Source organism: Salvelinus namaycush, chromosome 24, assembly GCF_016432855.1.
Source record: "Salvelinus namaycush isolate Seneca chromosome 24, SaNama_1.0, whole genome shotgun sequence".
NCBI classification, from domain to species: domain Eukaryota; kingdom Metazoa; phylum Chordata; class Actinopteri; order Salmoniformes; family Salmonidae; genus Salvelinus; species Salvelinus namaycush.
In genome coordinates, this window is record NC_052330.1 from 25,733,131 (window position 1) to 25,751,638 (window position 18,508).

The 18,508-nt window shown below is 46.9% G+C and overlaps 1 protein-coding gene across 1 annotated transcript in view; it reads right to left on the minus strand.

The window, feature by feature from the left end:
* The window catches only part of LOC120019539 (otoferlin-like), a 127,134-nt gene that overhangs the window by 13,571 nt on the left and 95,055 nt on the right, over positions 1–18,508 (minus strand). Inside the window, exons 20-33 of the mRNA XM_038962838.1 lie at positions 18,313–18,403; positions 17,459–17,575; positions 16,969–17,121; positions 16,552–16,744; positions 12,690–12,814; positions 12,327–12,461; positions 11,095–11,256; positions 4,239–4,358; positions 3,871–4,032; positions 2,278–2,440; positions 1,125–1,195; positions 879–908; positions 608–739; positions 324–399 (exon numbers count right to left, since the gene is read on the minus strand). Coding sequence (XP_038818766.1) covers positions 324–399; positions 608–739; positions 879–908; positions 1,125–1,195; positions 2,278–2,440; positions 3,871–4,032; positions 4,239–4,358; positions 11,095–11,256; positions 12,327–12,461; positions 12,690–12,814; positions 16,552–16,744; positions 16,969–17,121; positions 17,459–17,575; positions 18,313–18,403 — 1,730 coding nt within the window. The remainder of the gene's footprint in view (positions 1–323; positions 400–607; positions 740–878; positions 909–1,124; positions 1,196–2,277; positions 2,441–3,870; positions 4,033–4,238; positions 4,359–11,094; positions 11,257–12,326; positions 12,462–12,689; positions 12,815–16,551; positions 16,745–16,968; positions 17,122–17,458; positions 17,576–18,312; positions 18,404–18,508) is intronic.

Below are 18,508 nucleotides of genomic sequence, written 5' to 3' on the forward strand. Positions count from 1 at the left end.
TCATATTTTCATTCCAATTTAGGTGGTGATGGATGAGGGGTAATTGGGTCGGAGGGATGAATGATGAGAGTGAGGAGGATGTGCAATGCATACAATGCCTTCACATGTAATACTCTACTCTGGTGCCCTCTCCACCAGTCCGCAAGCAGGCAGAGATAGACACTCTGATCCTGTAACTCATTCATCTCAAAAAGTGCACATCAAACCCATACACTACTCCCATTCTCATCCACCATTCAGAGCTGGCCCAGAATCCTGTCATTCTGAGAGACATGTTAGCCAACAGATGCTCTGTTTTGACGCTCAGGACCAGCAGTGTTTACCTGCTCCCTCTGCTGCTATCTCCTGGTCCTCCCTCTCCTCTGCCTCGGCTAGAGCTGCATCCTGAGCCCTGAGGATCTGGGAAACACAACTACACTTCAGGATTATCCCCACAAGACACACATGGAAGTGACTTTATTCTAGAACACTCCAGGTGTCTTATTGGAACTACTCAAACACTCTATTTCCAGAATATAACCATATTCCTACGAGACGGAATATAAAGCAATAGAATAGAATAGAATTGAACAGAATAGAATAGAATTGAACAGAATCGATCTCTCACCTCCATCAGTGTCTCTATGGAAGCAAAATATTTGGACCACCAGTCCAGCATGCTCTCGTCTGTCTCATCGTCCTCCTCCACCTCTCCCTTCTTCTTCTTCTTCTTCCTCTTCTTTTCTTCTTTCTCCTCGTTCTGCGGGTACAAGAGAGAGCGTCTGATCAAACTACGTGCTAACTGGCATAGTAGATAAATGTTACAGGTGTGCATTGATGTCTGTCCACATTGTGAAGCTCTTTCAAACGTTGGGGAACAGTCCCATACCAGGACTTACCACATCAACTTTAACAACTGCATCAGACGTCTACAGGGGGAGGGTCACACAAAACAACACCAAATTACACACAAAATAGATACATCTAAACAAAACATGAATAGATTTTACACCACACACAGGACCAGAGGTAAAGCCATCAACCTCAATTTCAGTCCTTGAGGGCATCTCTATTTCTGTCCTTTTCATTCCAAAAACATGAAATCAAAAGTGATAAACATCAGAGGCACGCATGTCAAAGCTTACAGCGTCTAACTTGACCACCGTGTCCATCTTCCTGACTGAGGGGTCGGCATCCATGTTGACTGTGACATCACCTGCGGGGCGAGAGAGGGTGCGGGGTGGGGTGCGGGAGTAAGGGGAGCAGGGGCGAGATTGGGACCCCCCGTTGGTCAGGACCATGTAGCCATTCATCAGTCTAGCTGAAAGGGGTCAGGGGAGTGACCGAGGAGGAACAGGACACAACAAAGAAATGGAATGAGAGAGACAGAGAGAGAGAGAGAGAGAGAGAGAGAGAGAGAGAGAGAGAGAGAGAGAGAGAGAGAGAGAGAGAGAGAGAGAGTGAGTGAGTGAGAGTGAGTGAGAGTCAGAAAGGAGAGGCAGAGAGAGAAAGAGAGTGAGAGAGAGAAGAGAGCGAGAGAGAGAGATGGAGAGAAAGAGAGAGAAAGAAAGAGAGAGAGAGAGAGAGATAGAGAAAGTGAGAGAGAGAGATGGAGATAGAGAAAGCGAGAGCGAGAGAGATAGAGAAAGCGAAAGCGAGAGAGAGAGAGTAAGAGATAGATAGAGAAAGAGAGAGTGAGAGATAGAGAAAGAGAGAGAGAGAAAGAGTGAGAGTGAGAGAGAGAGAAAGAAAGAGCGAGAGAGAGAGAAATAGAGAGAGAAAGAGAGAGATAAAGAGAGAGAGAGAGAGAAAAAGAAAGAAAGAGTGAGAGAGAGAAAGAAAGAAAGAGAGAGTGAGAGAGAGCGAAAGAGAAAGCAACAGAAAGCGAAAGAGAAAGAGCAAGACAGAGTGAGAGAAAGAGAGAAGAGAGAGCGAGAGAGAGAAAGAGAGAGAGAGATGGAGAGAGAGAGTGAGAGAGAGAGAAAGAGAGAGAGAGAGAGAATACAGATTGGCACAGAGAGTGGGAGAGAAGGAGAGCAGAAGTGGGAAAAAGCAAGGAAGCATCAAAGTGAGTAAAGCAGTAGGAAATTCATATTCACACGCAGGTCTGATTCAGTCTGAGAGGAAATCACAAACTGTTGAAAATAATTTGGAAGATTAGATTCTGAGACTATACAGTATATCAACAAATGTATATACTCAAATAGTATAAATACATGGTTTGGATTCCCCAGACCAATACAAAAATGTAATCTCTTGTAAAAGAAATAGAAAGTAGTAGAGTGTGAGTAGGCGTACCTGCGCTGGCCCAGTTGTTGTGTGTCTTGTCTGGTGGGCTGTAGATGAAGCGTCGCAGGCTGGTGACAGCATGGGAACCCACCAGGGTGTAGCGGCCAAACGCCCTGCAGTCCACCACCCGGACGTTCAGAGGAGGGTGAAGCAGCTCATTCTCTGGCAAGTCCTGATGGGGTCAGGGGGCAAAGGTCAGGGGTCGCATAGAGAGTTAGGAAGTTTCCCTGGCCTATATGCAAGATCTAAGGTCAGTTTTAAACCAGCTTGAATCCATTCAATACACTGAGCAAAAAAAGAAACGTCCCTTTTTCAGGACCCTGTCTTTCAAAGATAATTCGTAAAAATCCAAATAACTTCACAGATCTTCATTGTAAAGGGTTTAAACACTGTTTCCCATGCTTGTTCAATGAACCATAAACAATTAAGGAACATGCACCTGTGGAACGGTCGTTAAGACACTAACAGCTTACAGATGGTAGGCAATTAAGGTCACAGTTATGAATAATTAGGAAACTAAAGAGTGTAACAACACCTGCACAGGATCGGTACATCTGAACATCACACCTGCGGGACAGGTACAGGATGGCAACAACAACTGCCCGAGTTACACCAGGAAAACACAATCCTTCCATCAGTGCTCGGACTGTCTGCAATAGGTTGAGAGAGGCTGGACTGAGGGCTTGTAGGCCTGTTGAAAGGCAGGTCCTCACCAGACATCACCGGCAACAACGTCGCCTATGGGCCTATGGGACCAGACATGACTGTCAAAAAGTGCTCTTCATTGACGAGTTGCGGTTTTGTCTCACCGGAGGTGATGGTCGGATTCGCGTTTATCGTCGAAGGAATGAGCGTTACACCGAGGCCTGTACTCTGGAACGGGATCGATTTGGAGGTGGAGGGTCCGTCATGGTCTGGGGCGGTGTGTCACAGCATCATCGGACCGAGCTTGTTGTCATTGAAGGCAATCTCAACGCTGTGCGTTACAGGGAAGACATCCTTCTTCATGTGGTACCCTTCCTGCAGGCTCATCCTGACATGACCCTCCAGCATGACAATGCCACCAGCCATACTGCTCGTTCTGTGCGTGATTTCCTGCAAGACAGGAATGTCAGTGTTCTGCCATGGCCAGCGAAGAGCCCGGATCTCAATCCCATTGAGCATGTCTGGGACCAGTTGGATCGGACGGTGAGGGCTAGGGCCATTCTCACCAGAAATGTCCGGGAACTTGCAAGTGCCTTGGTGGAAGAGTGGGGTAACATCTCACAGTAAGAACTGGCAAATCTGGTGCAGTTGATGAGGAGGAGATGCACTGCAGTAGTTAATGCAGCTGGTGGCCACACCAGATACTGACTGTTACTTTTGATTTTGACCCTCCCTTTGTTCAGGGACACATTATTCAATTTCTGTTAGTCTGTGGAACTTGTTCAGTTTATGTCTCAGTTGTTGAATCTTGTTATGTTCATACAAATATTTACACATGTTAAGTTTGCTGAAAATAAACGCAGTGAGAGGACATTAAATTTTTGCTAACTTTATGTACAGTATCTGCTGTCTTTCACTGTCTGAAAGACCATCAAGATTTGACCAGGTTCTACTCACCACCTCAAACCACTTGACGAGGGTGCTGAAGTTGGGGTTCTTCTTGTAGTTCTGAATGAGAGCAGACTGGACTCCTCTCCCTGCACACTCTATGTCCACCCTGGGTCTGTCCACCTGGGCCAAATTCACCCTCTTCAGGTCCCTCAGGCCCCAGAACAGAACCTGGACCACAACATATCAGACTGGATCAGACCATTTGAACAGCACCCCATTTGAGGGTTGCCTTGATCTCCCCTTACCGCCACCACCTGGACCTGTGTCCTCCACCTTCCACTTTCTAGCTTTGGGGTACTTTCTCTCTTTCCTCTAGCTTGTAGTTTTAGTACCCTCTCTGAGTGCTGTTCCCTAGTCATGGAGTGTTGTCTCACCTCTATGCGGTAGCGGCTGAGGATAGGTCGGATACCCATGGGTACAGGGAGGATGGGTCCACGTTCTGAGTCTGTCGGACCATCGATGGGAGGAAGCTCTGCCCTCCCCCCTTGTCCAATCTACTCCAGGAAAAGAAGGGAGAGGAGGCAACAACCAATGTATACAACATACCGAGGAGATAAAATTACGCGTAAATTACAAACATCAGCCTCAGTATTCAGCAATAAAATGATTTTAGTTTGGCTTTATCTCTGGACTAGTTTTGCAGAGGTACAGAAGTTAGAGAGAGTAGTTACAGAGCAAGACACTGAATAGAGATGGATGGGGCAGAGAGGGAGAGAAGCACCTTTATAGATTAAAACACTCAGCAGAAGAAGACTTAGACTGGCCAGAGAAACCATAGAGTTAGACTGGCCAGAGAGACCATAGAGTTAGACTGACCAGAGAGACCATAGAGTTAGATTGACGAGAGAGACCATAGAGTTAGACTGACCAGAGCGACCATAGAGTTAGATTGACGAGAGAGACCATAGAGTTAAACTGACCATAGAGTTAGACTGATCAGAGTGACCATAGAGTTAGACTGGCCAGAGAGACCATAGAGTTAGACTGACCAGAGAGACCATAGAGTTAGACTGACCAGAGAGACCATAGAGTTAGACTGATCAGAGAGACCATAGAGTTAGACTGACCAGAGAGACCATAGAGTTAGACTGGCCAGAGAGACCATAGAGTTAGACTGATCATAGAGTTAGACTGATCAGAGTGACCATAGAGTTAGACTGGCCAGAGAGACCATAGAGTTAGACTGGCCAGAGAGACCATAGAGTTAGATTGACGAGAGAGACCATAGAGTTAAACTGATCATAGAGTTAGACTGATCAGAGTGACCATAGAGTTAGACTGGCCAGAGAGACCATAGAGTTAGACTGGCCAGAGAGACCATAGAGTTAGATTGACGAGAGAGACCATAGAGTTAAACTGATCAGAGTGACCATAGAGTTAGACTGGCCAGAGAGACCATAGAGTTAGACTGACCAGAGAGACCATAGAGTTAGATTGACGAGAGAGACCATAGAGTTAGACTGACCAGAGCGACCATAGAGTTAGATTGACGAGAGAGACCATAGAGTTAAACTGACCATAGAGTTAGACTGATCAGAGTGACCATAGAGTTAGACTGGCCAGAGAGACCATAGAGTTAGACTGACCAGAGAGACCATAGAGTTAGACTGACCAGAGAGACCATAGAGTTAGACTGATCAGAGAGACCATAGAGTTAGACTGACCAGAGAGACCATAGAGTTAGACTGGCCAGAGAGACCATAGAGTTAGACTGATCATAGAGTTAGACTGATCAGAGTGACCATAGAGTTAGACTGGCCAGAGAGACCATAGAGTTAGACTGGCCAGAGAGACCATAGAGTTAGATTGACGAGAGAGACCATAGAGTTAAACTGATCATAGAGTTAGACTGATCAGAGTGACCATAGAGTTAGACTGGCCAGAGAGACCATAGAGTTAGACTGGCCAGAGAGACCATAGAGTTAGATTGACGAGAGAGACCATAGAGTTAAACTGATCAGAGTGACCATAGAGTTAGACTGGCCAGAGAGACCATAGAGTTAGACTGACCAGAGAGACCATAGAGTTAGACTGATCAGAGAGACCATAGAGTTAGACTGGCCAGAGAGACCATAGAGTTAGACTGACCAGAGAGACCATAGAGTTAGACTGACCAGAGAGACCATAGAGTTAGACTGACCAGGGAGACCATAGAGTTAGACTGATCATAGAGTTAGACTGATCAGAGTGACCATAGAGTTAGACTGGCCAGAGAGACCATAGAGTTAGACTGGCCAGAGAGACCATAGAGTTAGATTGACGAGAGAGACCATAGAGTTAAACTGATCAGAGTGACCATAGAGTTAGACTGGCCAGAGAGACCATAGAGTTAGACTGACCAGAGAGACCATAGAGTTAGACTGATCAGAGAGACCATAGAGTTAGACTGACCAGAGAGACCATAGAGTTAGACTGACCAGAGTGACCATAGAGTTAGACTGACCAGAGTGACCATAGAGTTAGACTGACGAGAGAGACCATAGAGTTAGACTGATCAGAGAGACCATAGAGTTAGACTGACCAGAGAGACCATAGAGTTAGACTGATCAGAGAGACCATAGAGTTAGACTGATCAGAGAGACCATAGAGTTAGACTGACCAGAGAGACCATAGAGTTAGACTGACCAGAGAGACCATAGAGTTAGACTAACCAGAGAGACCATAGAGACCATAGAGTTAGACTGACCAGGGAGACCATAGTGTTAGAATGACGAGAGAGACCATAGAGTTAAACTGACCAGAGAGTTAGACCATAGAGTTAGACTGACCAGAGAGACCATAGAGACCATAGAGTTAGACTGACCAGGGAGACCATAGAGTTAGACTGACGAGAGCGACCATAGAGACCATAGAGTTAGACTGACCAGGGAGACCATAGTGTTAGAATGACGAGAGAGACCATAGAGTTAAACTGACCAGAGAGTTAGACCATAGAGTTAGACTGACCAGAGAGACCATAGAGACCATAGAGTTAAACTTACCAGAGTGACCATAGAGTTAGACTGACCAGGGAGACCATAGAGTTAGACTGACGAGAGAGACCATAGAGTTAAACTGACCATAGAGTTAGACCATAGAGTTAAACTGACCATAGAGTTAGACCATAGAGTTAGGCTGACCAGAGAGACCATAGAGTTAGACTGACCAGAGAGACCATAGAGTTAGACTGACCAGAGATACCATAGAGTTAGACTGACCAGAGTGACCATAGAGTTAGACTGACCAGAGTGACCATAGAGTTAGACTGACCAGAGAGACCATAGGCCATAGGTTTGGACTGACCAGAAAGACCATAGATTTGGACTGACTTGAGAGTGACCATAGATTTGGACTGACCAGAGTGACCATAGCGTTAGACTTACCAGAGTGACCATAGAGTTGGACTGACCAGAGAAACCATAGAGTTAGAATGACCAGAGATACCATATAGTTAGACTGACCAGAGTGACCATAGAGTTAGACTGACCAGAGTGACCATAGAGTTGGACTGACCAGAGAAACCATAGAGTTAAACTGACCAGAGTGACCATAGAGTTAGAATGACCAGAGAGACCATAGAGTTAGAATGACCAGAGAGACCATAGAGTTAGAATGACCAGAGAGTGACCATAGAGGGAGGGACAGAAGAGTGAAAAGAGCACCTTAATCTGAGGAACAGCAAAGTCATGGACAGCAATCAGAGCCCTCCTGATCTCCTCATCGTCATAGGGAATCTGCAGAGTGGGGACAGGGTACAGGAGTATGTAAGGTGGAGGGCAGGAGGTAGGGGGGAGTAGGGTGGGGGTCCAGTGAAGGAAGGAGGGAGAAAAGAGAAGGAAGGGGAGTCAAGGTACCACAGGGTGATAAGGAGAGGATGGAAGAAGGATAGGAGAAGCATGGAGGAAGAAGGAGAGGAGAGGCATGGAGAAGGAAGAAGAGGAGAGGCATCTAGGAAGAAGAAGAGGAGAGGCAAGGAGAAAGGAGAGGCATGGAGGAGGAAGAAGAGGATAGGCATGGAGAACGAAGGACAGGATAGGCATGGAGGAGGAAGAAGAGGAGAGGCATGGAGATAGAAGGAGAGGATAGGCATGGAGGAGGAAGAAGAGGAGAGCCATGGAGGAATAAGGAGAGGAGAGGCATGGAGGAAGAATAAGAGGAGAGGCATGAAGGAGAAAGGAGAGGAGAGGATGGAAGAAGGAGAGGAGAGGCATGGAGGAGGACGGAGAGGAGAGGAGAGAAGAAGGAGTGGAAAGGCATGGAGGAGGAAGGAGAGGGGAGGCATAGAGGAAAAAGGAGAGGAGAGGATGGAAGAAGGAGAGGAGCGGCATGGAGGAAGAAGAAGAGGAGAGGCATGGAGGAAGGAGAGGAGAGGCATGGAGGAAGAAGAGGAGAGGCATGGAGGAAGAAGAGGAGGAGAGGCATGGAGGAAGAGGAGGAGAGGCATGGAAGAAGAGGAGAGGCATGGAGGAAGAAAGAGAGGAGAGGCATGGAGGAAGAAGGAGAGGAGAGGCATGGAGGAAGAAGAAGAGGAGAGGCATGGAGGAAGGAGAGGTGAGGCATGGAGAAGAAGGAGAGGCATGGAGGAAGAAGGAGAGGAGAGGCATGGAGGAAGAAGAGGAGGAGAGGCATGGAAGAAGAAGAGGAGGAGAGGCATGGAGGAAGAAGGAGAGGAGAGGCATGGAGGAAGAAGGAGAGGAGAGGCATGGAGGAAGAAGGAGAGGAGAGGCATGGAAGAAGAAGGAGAGAAGAGGCATTGAAGAAGAAGGAGAGGAGAGACATGGAGGAAGAAGAGGAGGAAAGGCATGGAAGAAGAAGAGGAGAGGCATGGAGGAAGAAGAAGGAGAGGAGAGGCATGGAGGAAGAAGAGGAGGAGAGGCATGGAAGAAGGAGAAGAGGAGAGGCATGGAGGAAGAAGAAGGAGAGGAGAGGCATGGAGGAAGAAGAGGAGGAGAGGCATGGAAGAAGAAGAAGAGGAGAGGCATGGAGGAAGAAGAAGGAGAGAAGAGGCATGGAAGAAGAAGGAGAGGAGAGGCATGGAGGAAGAAGAGGAGGAGAGGCATGGAGGAAGAAGGAGAGGAGAGGCATGGAGGAAGAAGGAGAGGAGAGGCATGGAAGAAGAAGGAGAGAAGAGGCATGGAAGAAGAAGGAGAGGAGAGGCATGGAAGAAGAAGAGGAGGAGAGGCATGGAGGAAGAAGGAGAGGAGAGACATGGATGAAGAAGGAGAGGAGAGGCATGGAAGAAGGAGAGAAGAGGCATGGAAGAAGAAGGAGAGGAGAGGCATGGAGGAAGAAGGAGAGGATAGGCATGGAGGAGGAAGAAGAGGAGAGGCATTGGAGGAAGAAGAGGAGGAGAGGCATGGAGGAAGAAGAGGAGGAGAGGCCTGGACGAAGAAGGAAAGGAGAGGCATGGAGGACGAAAGAGAAGAGGGGCATGGAGGAAGAAGGAGAGGAGAGGCATGGGGGAAGAAGGAGAGGAGATGCATGGAGGAAGAAGGAGAGGAGAGGCATGGAGGAAGAAGAAGAGGAGAGGCATGGAGGAAGAAGAAGAGAGGCATGGAAGAAGAAGGAGAGGAGAGGCATGGAGAAGAAGGAGAGGAGAGGCATGGAGGAATAAGAAAAGGAGGCATGGAGGAAGAAGAGGAGGAGAGGCATGGAGGAAGAAGAGGAGGAGAGGCATGGAAGAAGAAGAGGAGAGGCATTGAGGAAGGAGAGAAGAGGCATGGATGAAGAAGAGGGGGAGAGGCATGGAAGAAGAAGAGGAGAGGCATTGAGGAAGAAGAGGAGGAGAGGCATGGAAGAAGAAGAGGAGAGGCATTGAGGAAGGAGAGAAGAGGCATGGAGGAAGAAGAGGAGGAGAGGCATGGAAGAAGAAGGAGAGAAGAGGCATGGAAAAAGAAGGAGAGGAGAGGCATGGATGAAGAAGGAGATGAGAGGCATGGAGGAAGAAGGAGAGGAGAGGCATGGAAGAAGAAGGAGAGAAGAGGCATGGAGGAAGAAGGAGAGGAGAGGCATGGATGAAGAAGGAGATGAGAGGCATGGAGGAAGAAGAGGAGGAGAGGCATGGAAGAAGAAGAAGAAGAGGAGAGGCAGGGAGAAAGAAGGAGAGGATAGGCATGGAGGAGGAAGAAGAGGAGAGGCATGGAGGAATAAGGAGAGGAGAGGCATGAAGGAGGAATAAGAGGAGAGGCATGAAGGAGAAAGGAGAGGAGAGGATGGAAGAAGGAGAGGAGAGAAGAAGGAGAGGAGAGGCATGGAGGGAAGAAGAGGAGGCATGGAGGAGGAAGATGAGGAGAGGATGGAAGAAGGAGAGGAGAGGCATTGAGGAGGAAGGAGAGGAGAGGAGAGAAGAAGGAGTGGAAGGCATGGAGGAGGAAGGAGAGGGGAGGCATAGAGGAAGAAGGAGAGGAGAGGATGGAAGAAGGAGAATAGCGGCATGGAGGAGGAAGCATATGAGAGGCATGGAGGAAGAAGAAGTGGAGAGGCATGGAGGAAGGAGAGGAGGAGAGGCATGGAGGAAGAAGAGGAGAGGCAAGGAGGAAGAAGGAGAGGAGAGGCATGGAGGAAGAAGAAGAGGAGAGGCATGGAGGAAGAAGGAGAGGAGAGGCATGGAGGAAGAAGAAGAGGAGAGGCATGGAGGAAGAAGAAGGAGAGGAGAGACATGGATGAAGATGGAGATAAGAGGCATGGAGGAAGAAGAAAATTGTGGACGGACAATTAGGATGAAATGGAAATTAATAACCGACAGATGAAGAGAAGCAAACACAGAGAGAGAGAGAAAGAGAGACCCTTCTTTTCTAGATTTGCTGAGGAATCAGCTTGTCACCGTGCACAACTGTTCAGCAGTTGCATATTCCATGCATTTGGTAAATCTGTTGAGAGTCATTCTCCACGTGATCCATTTGTCTAATAACTTCCTGTGCGTCGGTGTGTATTTTTAAACTCTTTCCATGTATGTCAATGGCATGCTCTTAGTGTGTTCCTGGCATGTTATTTAGTTCCTAGTGTGTGTGTGTGTGTGTGTGTGTGTGTGTGTGTGTGTGTGTGTGTGTGTGTGTGTGTGTGTGTGTGTGTGTGTGTGTGTGTGTGTGTGTGTGTGTGTGTGTGTGTGTGTGTGTGCGTGTGTGTGCGTGTTTCCTGGTGTGCGTGTTCCTGGTGTGTATATGTGCATACGTGTATTTTTCTGATGTGTGTGTGTGTGTACTTGCAGTGTGCCCACGTGTCTATGTGTGCAAGTGTGTGTGATCAGCTGACCTGCAGCAGCTCGAAGGCAGCCAGTAGGTCACCGGCGGTAGAGTTACCACGGTAGATCTGGTAGTACTCAAGCTGTGGGGGGAACCTCAGGGGGCCGTAATGCTCGTCACACATCTTCGTGATGGGCTTAGCAAACGTCCGACCAATGAACTCTGCCTTGCCCTGGACGCCACAGAGACAACCGTAGAAAGAAAACCAAAGTTAGAAACCAGTTTATGGGGTGTACTTCTTGTCATGGCCACTGGGGGCCAGTGTAATACAGACATAATACTGAAAATGGTGTATAAAGTGGGGACTATTCAGAGAACCTGCTAGCTACCATAAGGCTAACAGAATTTGAAAGGTCCTACCAGGGGTCATATCCCTATTGGTTCCATCAGTTTATGAGAAGCATGCATGACTGGTAGAGTAAACACTTCAACCAAACAACTGCAACCAATCAACTACTGTTTCCGCTATCAAACACAACCATGTCTACAACCACTACTGGAGGAATACAAGAGGAACATGCTTATGGCTACGTCATGGACAGATGGCAAACCTAGTTTGGGAATGCCCTGTAAAATAGCCTGTCCTGCCTCTTGCATGACTTGGCTAACTAGCTACGTTGCTACGCAAACAGAAGCCCAAAGCAGGAGAGGCCCGTCTTCTAGCTTTCACACTCTACTTAGCCCCAACAGCATAATCCACAACATGAGCAGGAACAGGAGGAACATGGTAAATTAAGACAGTAAGAGATACACAGTAAGGACATATGGACAAACACAAAGTGTTTGGATCACAGACAGGGACGGACTGGGACCAGAAATCAGCCCTGGCATTTCTATCACACCGGCCCATTTTCCCTTGAGGCCCCCACACCGGCCCATGTTTTCCTTGATGCCCCCATTATCAGCTAAATAATAATAATTTTGTGAAAAGAAACCTGAGATAGACATGGACCAGCCCATCTGGCATTTGCCAAAAATGGCCAGTCCAGTCTCACAGTACTTTGTATCCTAGTATCCTTTGAATCCCACAAAACAATAGTTTCACTATGGATCTCTCTCTCTCACTCTCTCTCACTCTCACTCTCACTCTCACTCTCACTCTCACTCTCACTCTCACTCTCACTCTCACTCTCACTCTCACTCTCACTCCCCCTCTCATACTCTCACTCTCACCCTCACTCTCACTCTCACTCTCACTCTCACTCTCACTCTCTCTCTCTCTCTCTCTCCGTCAGGTCGTACCACAGTGTCCTGGTCGTAGACCTCTACCACAATGATAGGCGGGTCGTCTCGTAGCTCGCCGGCCTCCCCGAACAGCTCAACATCATCAAACACCAGCAGCTGATCCCACGTAGGACACAGAGTCTCACTCAGGACCTAAAACACACGGACACACATTAACAGACACGCACGTACACAGGCACACACACACACATTAACAAACACACACACACACACATGGCTTACTAGGCCCAGGTAGAGCAGAGACTGACTCTAGAACACACATACGCATATGCACAAAAACACACACACTGACACACACACAAACACACACTCATACACACACACACACATGCACACACACACATACACCCTCTATCTTACCTCAGTGACCTGGCTATGTGTGGAGAAGAATACCCTGGCAAAGGGGTCTGACAAGCCACTGCTGTCTGCAGCAAACAGACTCCTGGCCTGGTACATGTGAGCCCTCAGCTGGAACACCTGCTTCACTGCAGAGCAGAGAGAGGATACAGTGATGAGACAACACTCAGATACACAGGAGAGCAGAGAGAGGACACAGAGATTAAACAACACTCAGATACACAGGAGAGCAGAGAGAGGACAAAGAGATTAGACAACACTCAGATACACAGCAGAGCAGAGAGAGGACACAGAGATTAGACAACACTCAGATACACAGCAGAGCAGAGGGAGGACACAGAGATTAGACAACACTCAGATACACAGCAGAGCAGAGAGAGGACACAGAGATTAAACAACACTTAGATACACAGGAGAGCAGAGAGAGGACACAGAGATTAAACAACACTTAGATACACAGGAGAGTAGAGAGGACACAGAGATTAGACAACACACAGATACACAGCAGAGCAGCGAGAGGACACAGAGATTAAACAACACTTAGATACACAGGAGAGTAGAGAGGACACAGAGATTATACAACACTTAGATACACAGGAGAGCAGAGAGAGGACACAGAGATTAGACAACACTCAGATACACAGCAGAGCAGAGAGAGGACACAGAGATTAGACAACACTCAGATACACAGCAGAGCAGAGAGAGGACACAGAGATTAGACAACACTTAGATACACAGGAGAGCAGAGAGAGGACACAGAGATTAAACAACACTTAGATACACAGGAGAGTAGAGAGGACACAGAGATTAGACAACACTCAGATACACAGCAGAGCAGAGAGAGGACACAGAGATTAAACAACACTTAGATACACAGGAGAGCAGAGAGAGGACACAGAGATTAGACAACACGCAGATACACAGCAGAGCAGAGAGAGGACACAGAGATTAAACAACACTTAGATACACAGGAGAGCAGAGAGAGGACACAGAGATTAGACAACACGCAGATACACAGCAGAGCAGAGAGAGGACACAGAGATTAAACAACACTTAGATACACAGGAGAGTAGAGAGGACACAGAGATTAGACAACACTCAGATACACAGGAGAGCAGAGAGAGGACAAAGAGATTAGACAACACTCAGATACACAGCAGAGCAGAGAGAGGACAAAGAGATTAGACAACACTCAGATACACAGCAGAGCAGTGAGAGGACACAGAGATTAGACAACACGCAGATACACAGCAGAGCAGAGAGAGGACACAGAGATTAGACAACACGCAGATACACAGCAGAGCAGAGAGAGGACACAGAGATTAGACAACACGCAGATACACAGCAGAGCAGAGAGAGGACACAGAGATTAGACAACACTCAGATACACAGGAGAGCAGAGAGAGGACACAGAGATTAGACAACACTCAGATACACAGGAGAGCAGAGAGAGGACACAGAGATTAGACAACACTCAGATACACAGCAGAGCAGAGAGAGGACACAGAGATGCACAGGTGTGAGCCATCACACTTGAGTGCGTACTTCAATAAATGGGACTAGGTAATGGAGTGTGTAAATACAAAACGTAGCTAGCTTATAAAGCAGCTGCTCACTCACCATAGCAACAGTATATAGAGGTTACAGACTGTAGACAGACTTACTGTTGTAAACCAGACTGACATGGGGTACAGACTGCAGACAGACTTACTGTTATAGACCAGATTTACTGTTGTAAACCAGACTGACAGGGGGTACAGACTGCAGACAGACTTACTGTTATAGACCAGATTTACTGTTGTAAACCAGACTGATGGGGGGGTACAGACTGTAGACAGACTTACTGTTGTAAACCAGACTGATGGGGGGTACAGACTGTAGACAGACTTACTGTTGTAAACCAGACTGATGGGGGGTACAGACTGTAGACAGACGTACTGTTGTAAACCAGACTGATGGGGGGTACAGACTGTAGACAGACTTACTGTTGTAAACCAGACTGATGGGGGGTACAGACTGTAGACAGACTTACTGTTGTAAACCAGACTGACAGGGTGTACAGACTGTAGACAGACGTACTGTTATAGACCAGACTTACTGTTGTAAACCAGACTGACGGTGGGTACAGACTGTAGACAGACTTACTGTTGTAAACCAGACTGATGGGGGGTACAGACTGTAGACAGACTTACTGTTGTAAACCAGACTGATGGGGGGTACAGACTGTAGACAGACGTACTGTTATAGACCAGACTTACTGTTGTAAACCAGACTGACGGGGGGTACAGACTGTAGACAGACTTACTGTTATAGACCAGACTTACTGTTGTAAACCAGACTGACAGGGTGTACAGACTGTAGACAGACTTACTGTTGTAAACCAGACTTACTGTTATAGACCAGACTGATGGGGGTACAGACTGTAGACAGACTTACTGTTATAGACCAGACTTACTGTTGTAAACCAGACTGACAGGGTGTACAGACTGTAGACAGACTTACTGTTGTAAACCACACTTACTGTTATAGACCAGACTGATGGGGGGTACAGACTGTAGACAGACTTACTGTTGTAAACCAGACTGACAGGGTGTACAGACTGTAGACAGACGTACTGTTATAGACCAGACTTACTGTTGTAAACCAGACTGACGGTGGGTACAGACTGTAGACAGACGTACTGTTATAGACCAGACTTACTGTTGTAAACCAGACTGACGGGGGGTACAGACTGTAGACAGACTTACTGTTGTAAACCAGACTGATGGGGGGTACAGACTGTAGACAGACTTACTGTTGTAAACCAGACTGATGGGGGGTACAGACTGTAGACAGACGTACTGTTATAGACCAGACTTACTGTTGTAAACCAGACTGACGGGGGGTACAGACTGTAGACAGACTTACTGTTATAGACCAGACTTACTGTTGTAAACCAGACTGACAGGGTGTACAGACTGTAGACAGACTTACTGTTGTAAACCAGACTTACTGTTATAGACCAGACTGATGGGGGTACAGACTGTAGACAGACTTACTGTTATAGACCAGACTTACTGTTGTAAACCAGACTGACAGGGTGTACAGACTGTAGACAGACTTACTGTTGTAAACCACACTTACTGTTATAGACCAGACTGATGGGGGGTACAGACTGTAGACAGACATACTGTTATAGACCAGACTTACTGTTATAGACCAGACTTACTGTTGTAAACCAGACTGATGGGGGGTACAGACTGTAGACAGACTTACTGTTGGAAACCAGACTGACAGGGTGTACAGACTGTAGACAGACTTACTGTTATAGACCAGACTTACTGTTGTAAACCAGACTGATGGGGGGTACAGACTGTAGACAGACTTACTGTTGGAAACCAGACTGACAGGGTGTACAGACTGTAGACAGACTTACTGTTATAGACCAGACTTACTGTTGTAAACCAGACTGATGGGGGGTACAGACTGTAGACAGACTTACTGTTGTAAACCAGACTGATGGGGGGTACAGACTGTAGACAGACTTACTGTTGGAAACCAGACTGACAGGGTGTACAGACTGTAGACACTTACTGTTATAGACCAGACTTACTGTTGTAAACCAGACTGATGGGGGGTACAGACTGTAGACAGACTTACTGTTGTAAACCAGACTGATGGGGGGTACAGACTGTAGACAGACTTACTGTTGTAAACCAGACTGATGGGGGGTACAGACTGTAGACAGACTTACTGTTGTAAACCAGACTGATGGGGGGTACAGACTGTAGACAGACGTACTGTTATAGACCAGACTTACTGTTGTAAACCAGACTGATGGGGGGTACAGACTGTAGACAGACGTACTGTTATAGACCAGACTTACTGTTGTAAACCAGACTGATGGGGGGTACAGACTGCAAACAGGGGCTTGTCCTGGGAGCCTTGTTCTCTTCAAAGCCGTTGGGCAGGCCAGACAGGAAGTCCTTCCTCTGTTTGTTGAGGCCCAGCCACAGGTACATCTCCATCTTAGCCTGCACTGTCCAACCCGCTGGACCAAACCCCTTCTTACCAGGCAGCTGGGGACACAAACGTTACAGTAACGTCATAGATGTATATAACTTTCATCAGCCTTAGAAAGATTTTAATCTTAGCTTGGGATCTAAAGACACAAGGCCACAGACCTACAACAGCAACACTAAGGTAAATGGACATTCGACAGTTTGTTTGGGTTATAAAACAAAACAATGAGGGTAGGGAGAAGTGGAGGGCAGAGAGAGTCGAGAAGGTTCAAGTCACGTACCCTGAGGAAGACAGCTTTGACCTTGCCACAGTCCTTGCCTGTCTCCTCGTCTACGATGGAGTAGAGGATGTCTTTGGAGGGGATGCGGGCGTAGGCGATACGCTTGTTGTTACTCATCATCCATACAAACACGTCTGGGATACTGTGCTGGGGCTGGAGGGCACAGAGGATATAGGTTCAACGTTTTATTGACACCCACACAGCAGTCAATACAGGCTGAAATGCATCTGCATAACATAAATGATATTGATAAACACAAGAATGCACACCCTTGTATCGGTGAATTACATTTTATGAGTGTACAGTTTATTGTTGCACAGTGGTACTCTTTACTGTACAAAGTGATTGGTTATGACTAGGCTAGTGTTTTATAATGGAGAGCTAAGATCCATTGTTGGGAGGTTGCCTGTGCTCTCTCTATAAGGCCTAATTGCTCTGTCAATGCAGCTAGAATGTGTTATAAACAAAGTTGAGTTTAACAGAATGTTACCTCGTCGGCAAGGAAACGGAGCCTGTGCAGGAAGTTCTGAACCATCTTCAATTTGTCTCTAACCGTGTTCCTCTTCACCTGGGAGCGAATCAGCTTGGCCTGCTGCCCCATGCTCTCCTACAGAGAAGGATATGACATTATAAACATTCCCATGCTCTCCTACAGAGAAGGATATGACATTATAAACATTCCCACGCTCTCCTACAGAGAAGGATATGACATTATAAACATCCCCATGCTCTCCTACAGAGAAGGATATGACATTATAAACATTCCCACGCTCTCCTACAGAGAAGGATATGACATTATAAACATTCCCACGCTCTCCTACAGAGAAGGATATGACATTATAAACATCCCCATGCTCTCCTACAGAGAAGGATATGACATTATAAACATTCCCATGCTCTCCTACAGAGAAGGATATGACATTATAAACATTCCCATGCTCTCCTACAGAGAAGGATATGACATTATAAACATTCCCATGCTCTCCTACAGAGAAGGATATGACATTATAAACATTCCCATGCTCTCCTACAGAGAAGGATATGACATTATAAACATTCCCATGCTCTCCTACAGAGAAGGATATGACATTATAAACATTCCCACGCTCTCCTACAGAGAAGGATATGACATTATAAACATTCCCATGCTCTCCTACAGAGAAGGATATGACATTATAAACATTCCCACGCTCTCCTACAGAGAAGGATATGACATTATAAACATTCCCACGCTCTCCTACAGAGAAGGATATGACATTATAAACATTCCCACGCTCTGCTACACAAGGATAGATTCATAACCATAACAACTCTCTCCATCACTCTCTCAGAGCAGCCCTGTACCATTTCTCTCATGCAGGACTTGAGTCTCTCTTTGTCCAGTTTAGTTCTGCCTGCCTGGTTCTGGTCTTTGTTGGCCAAAGTGACGAAACGACTGAAAGTAAAAACACAGAGACACTTACAGAAGATGTTTTAGTTGTCAACACTGTGTCTCTGGCTATGGCAGTCCAGTCACTGTATCTACAGAAGTGATTATGGC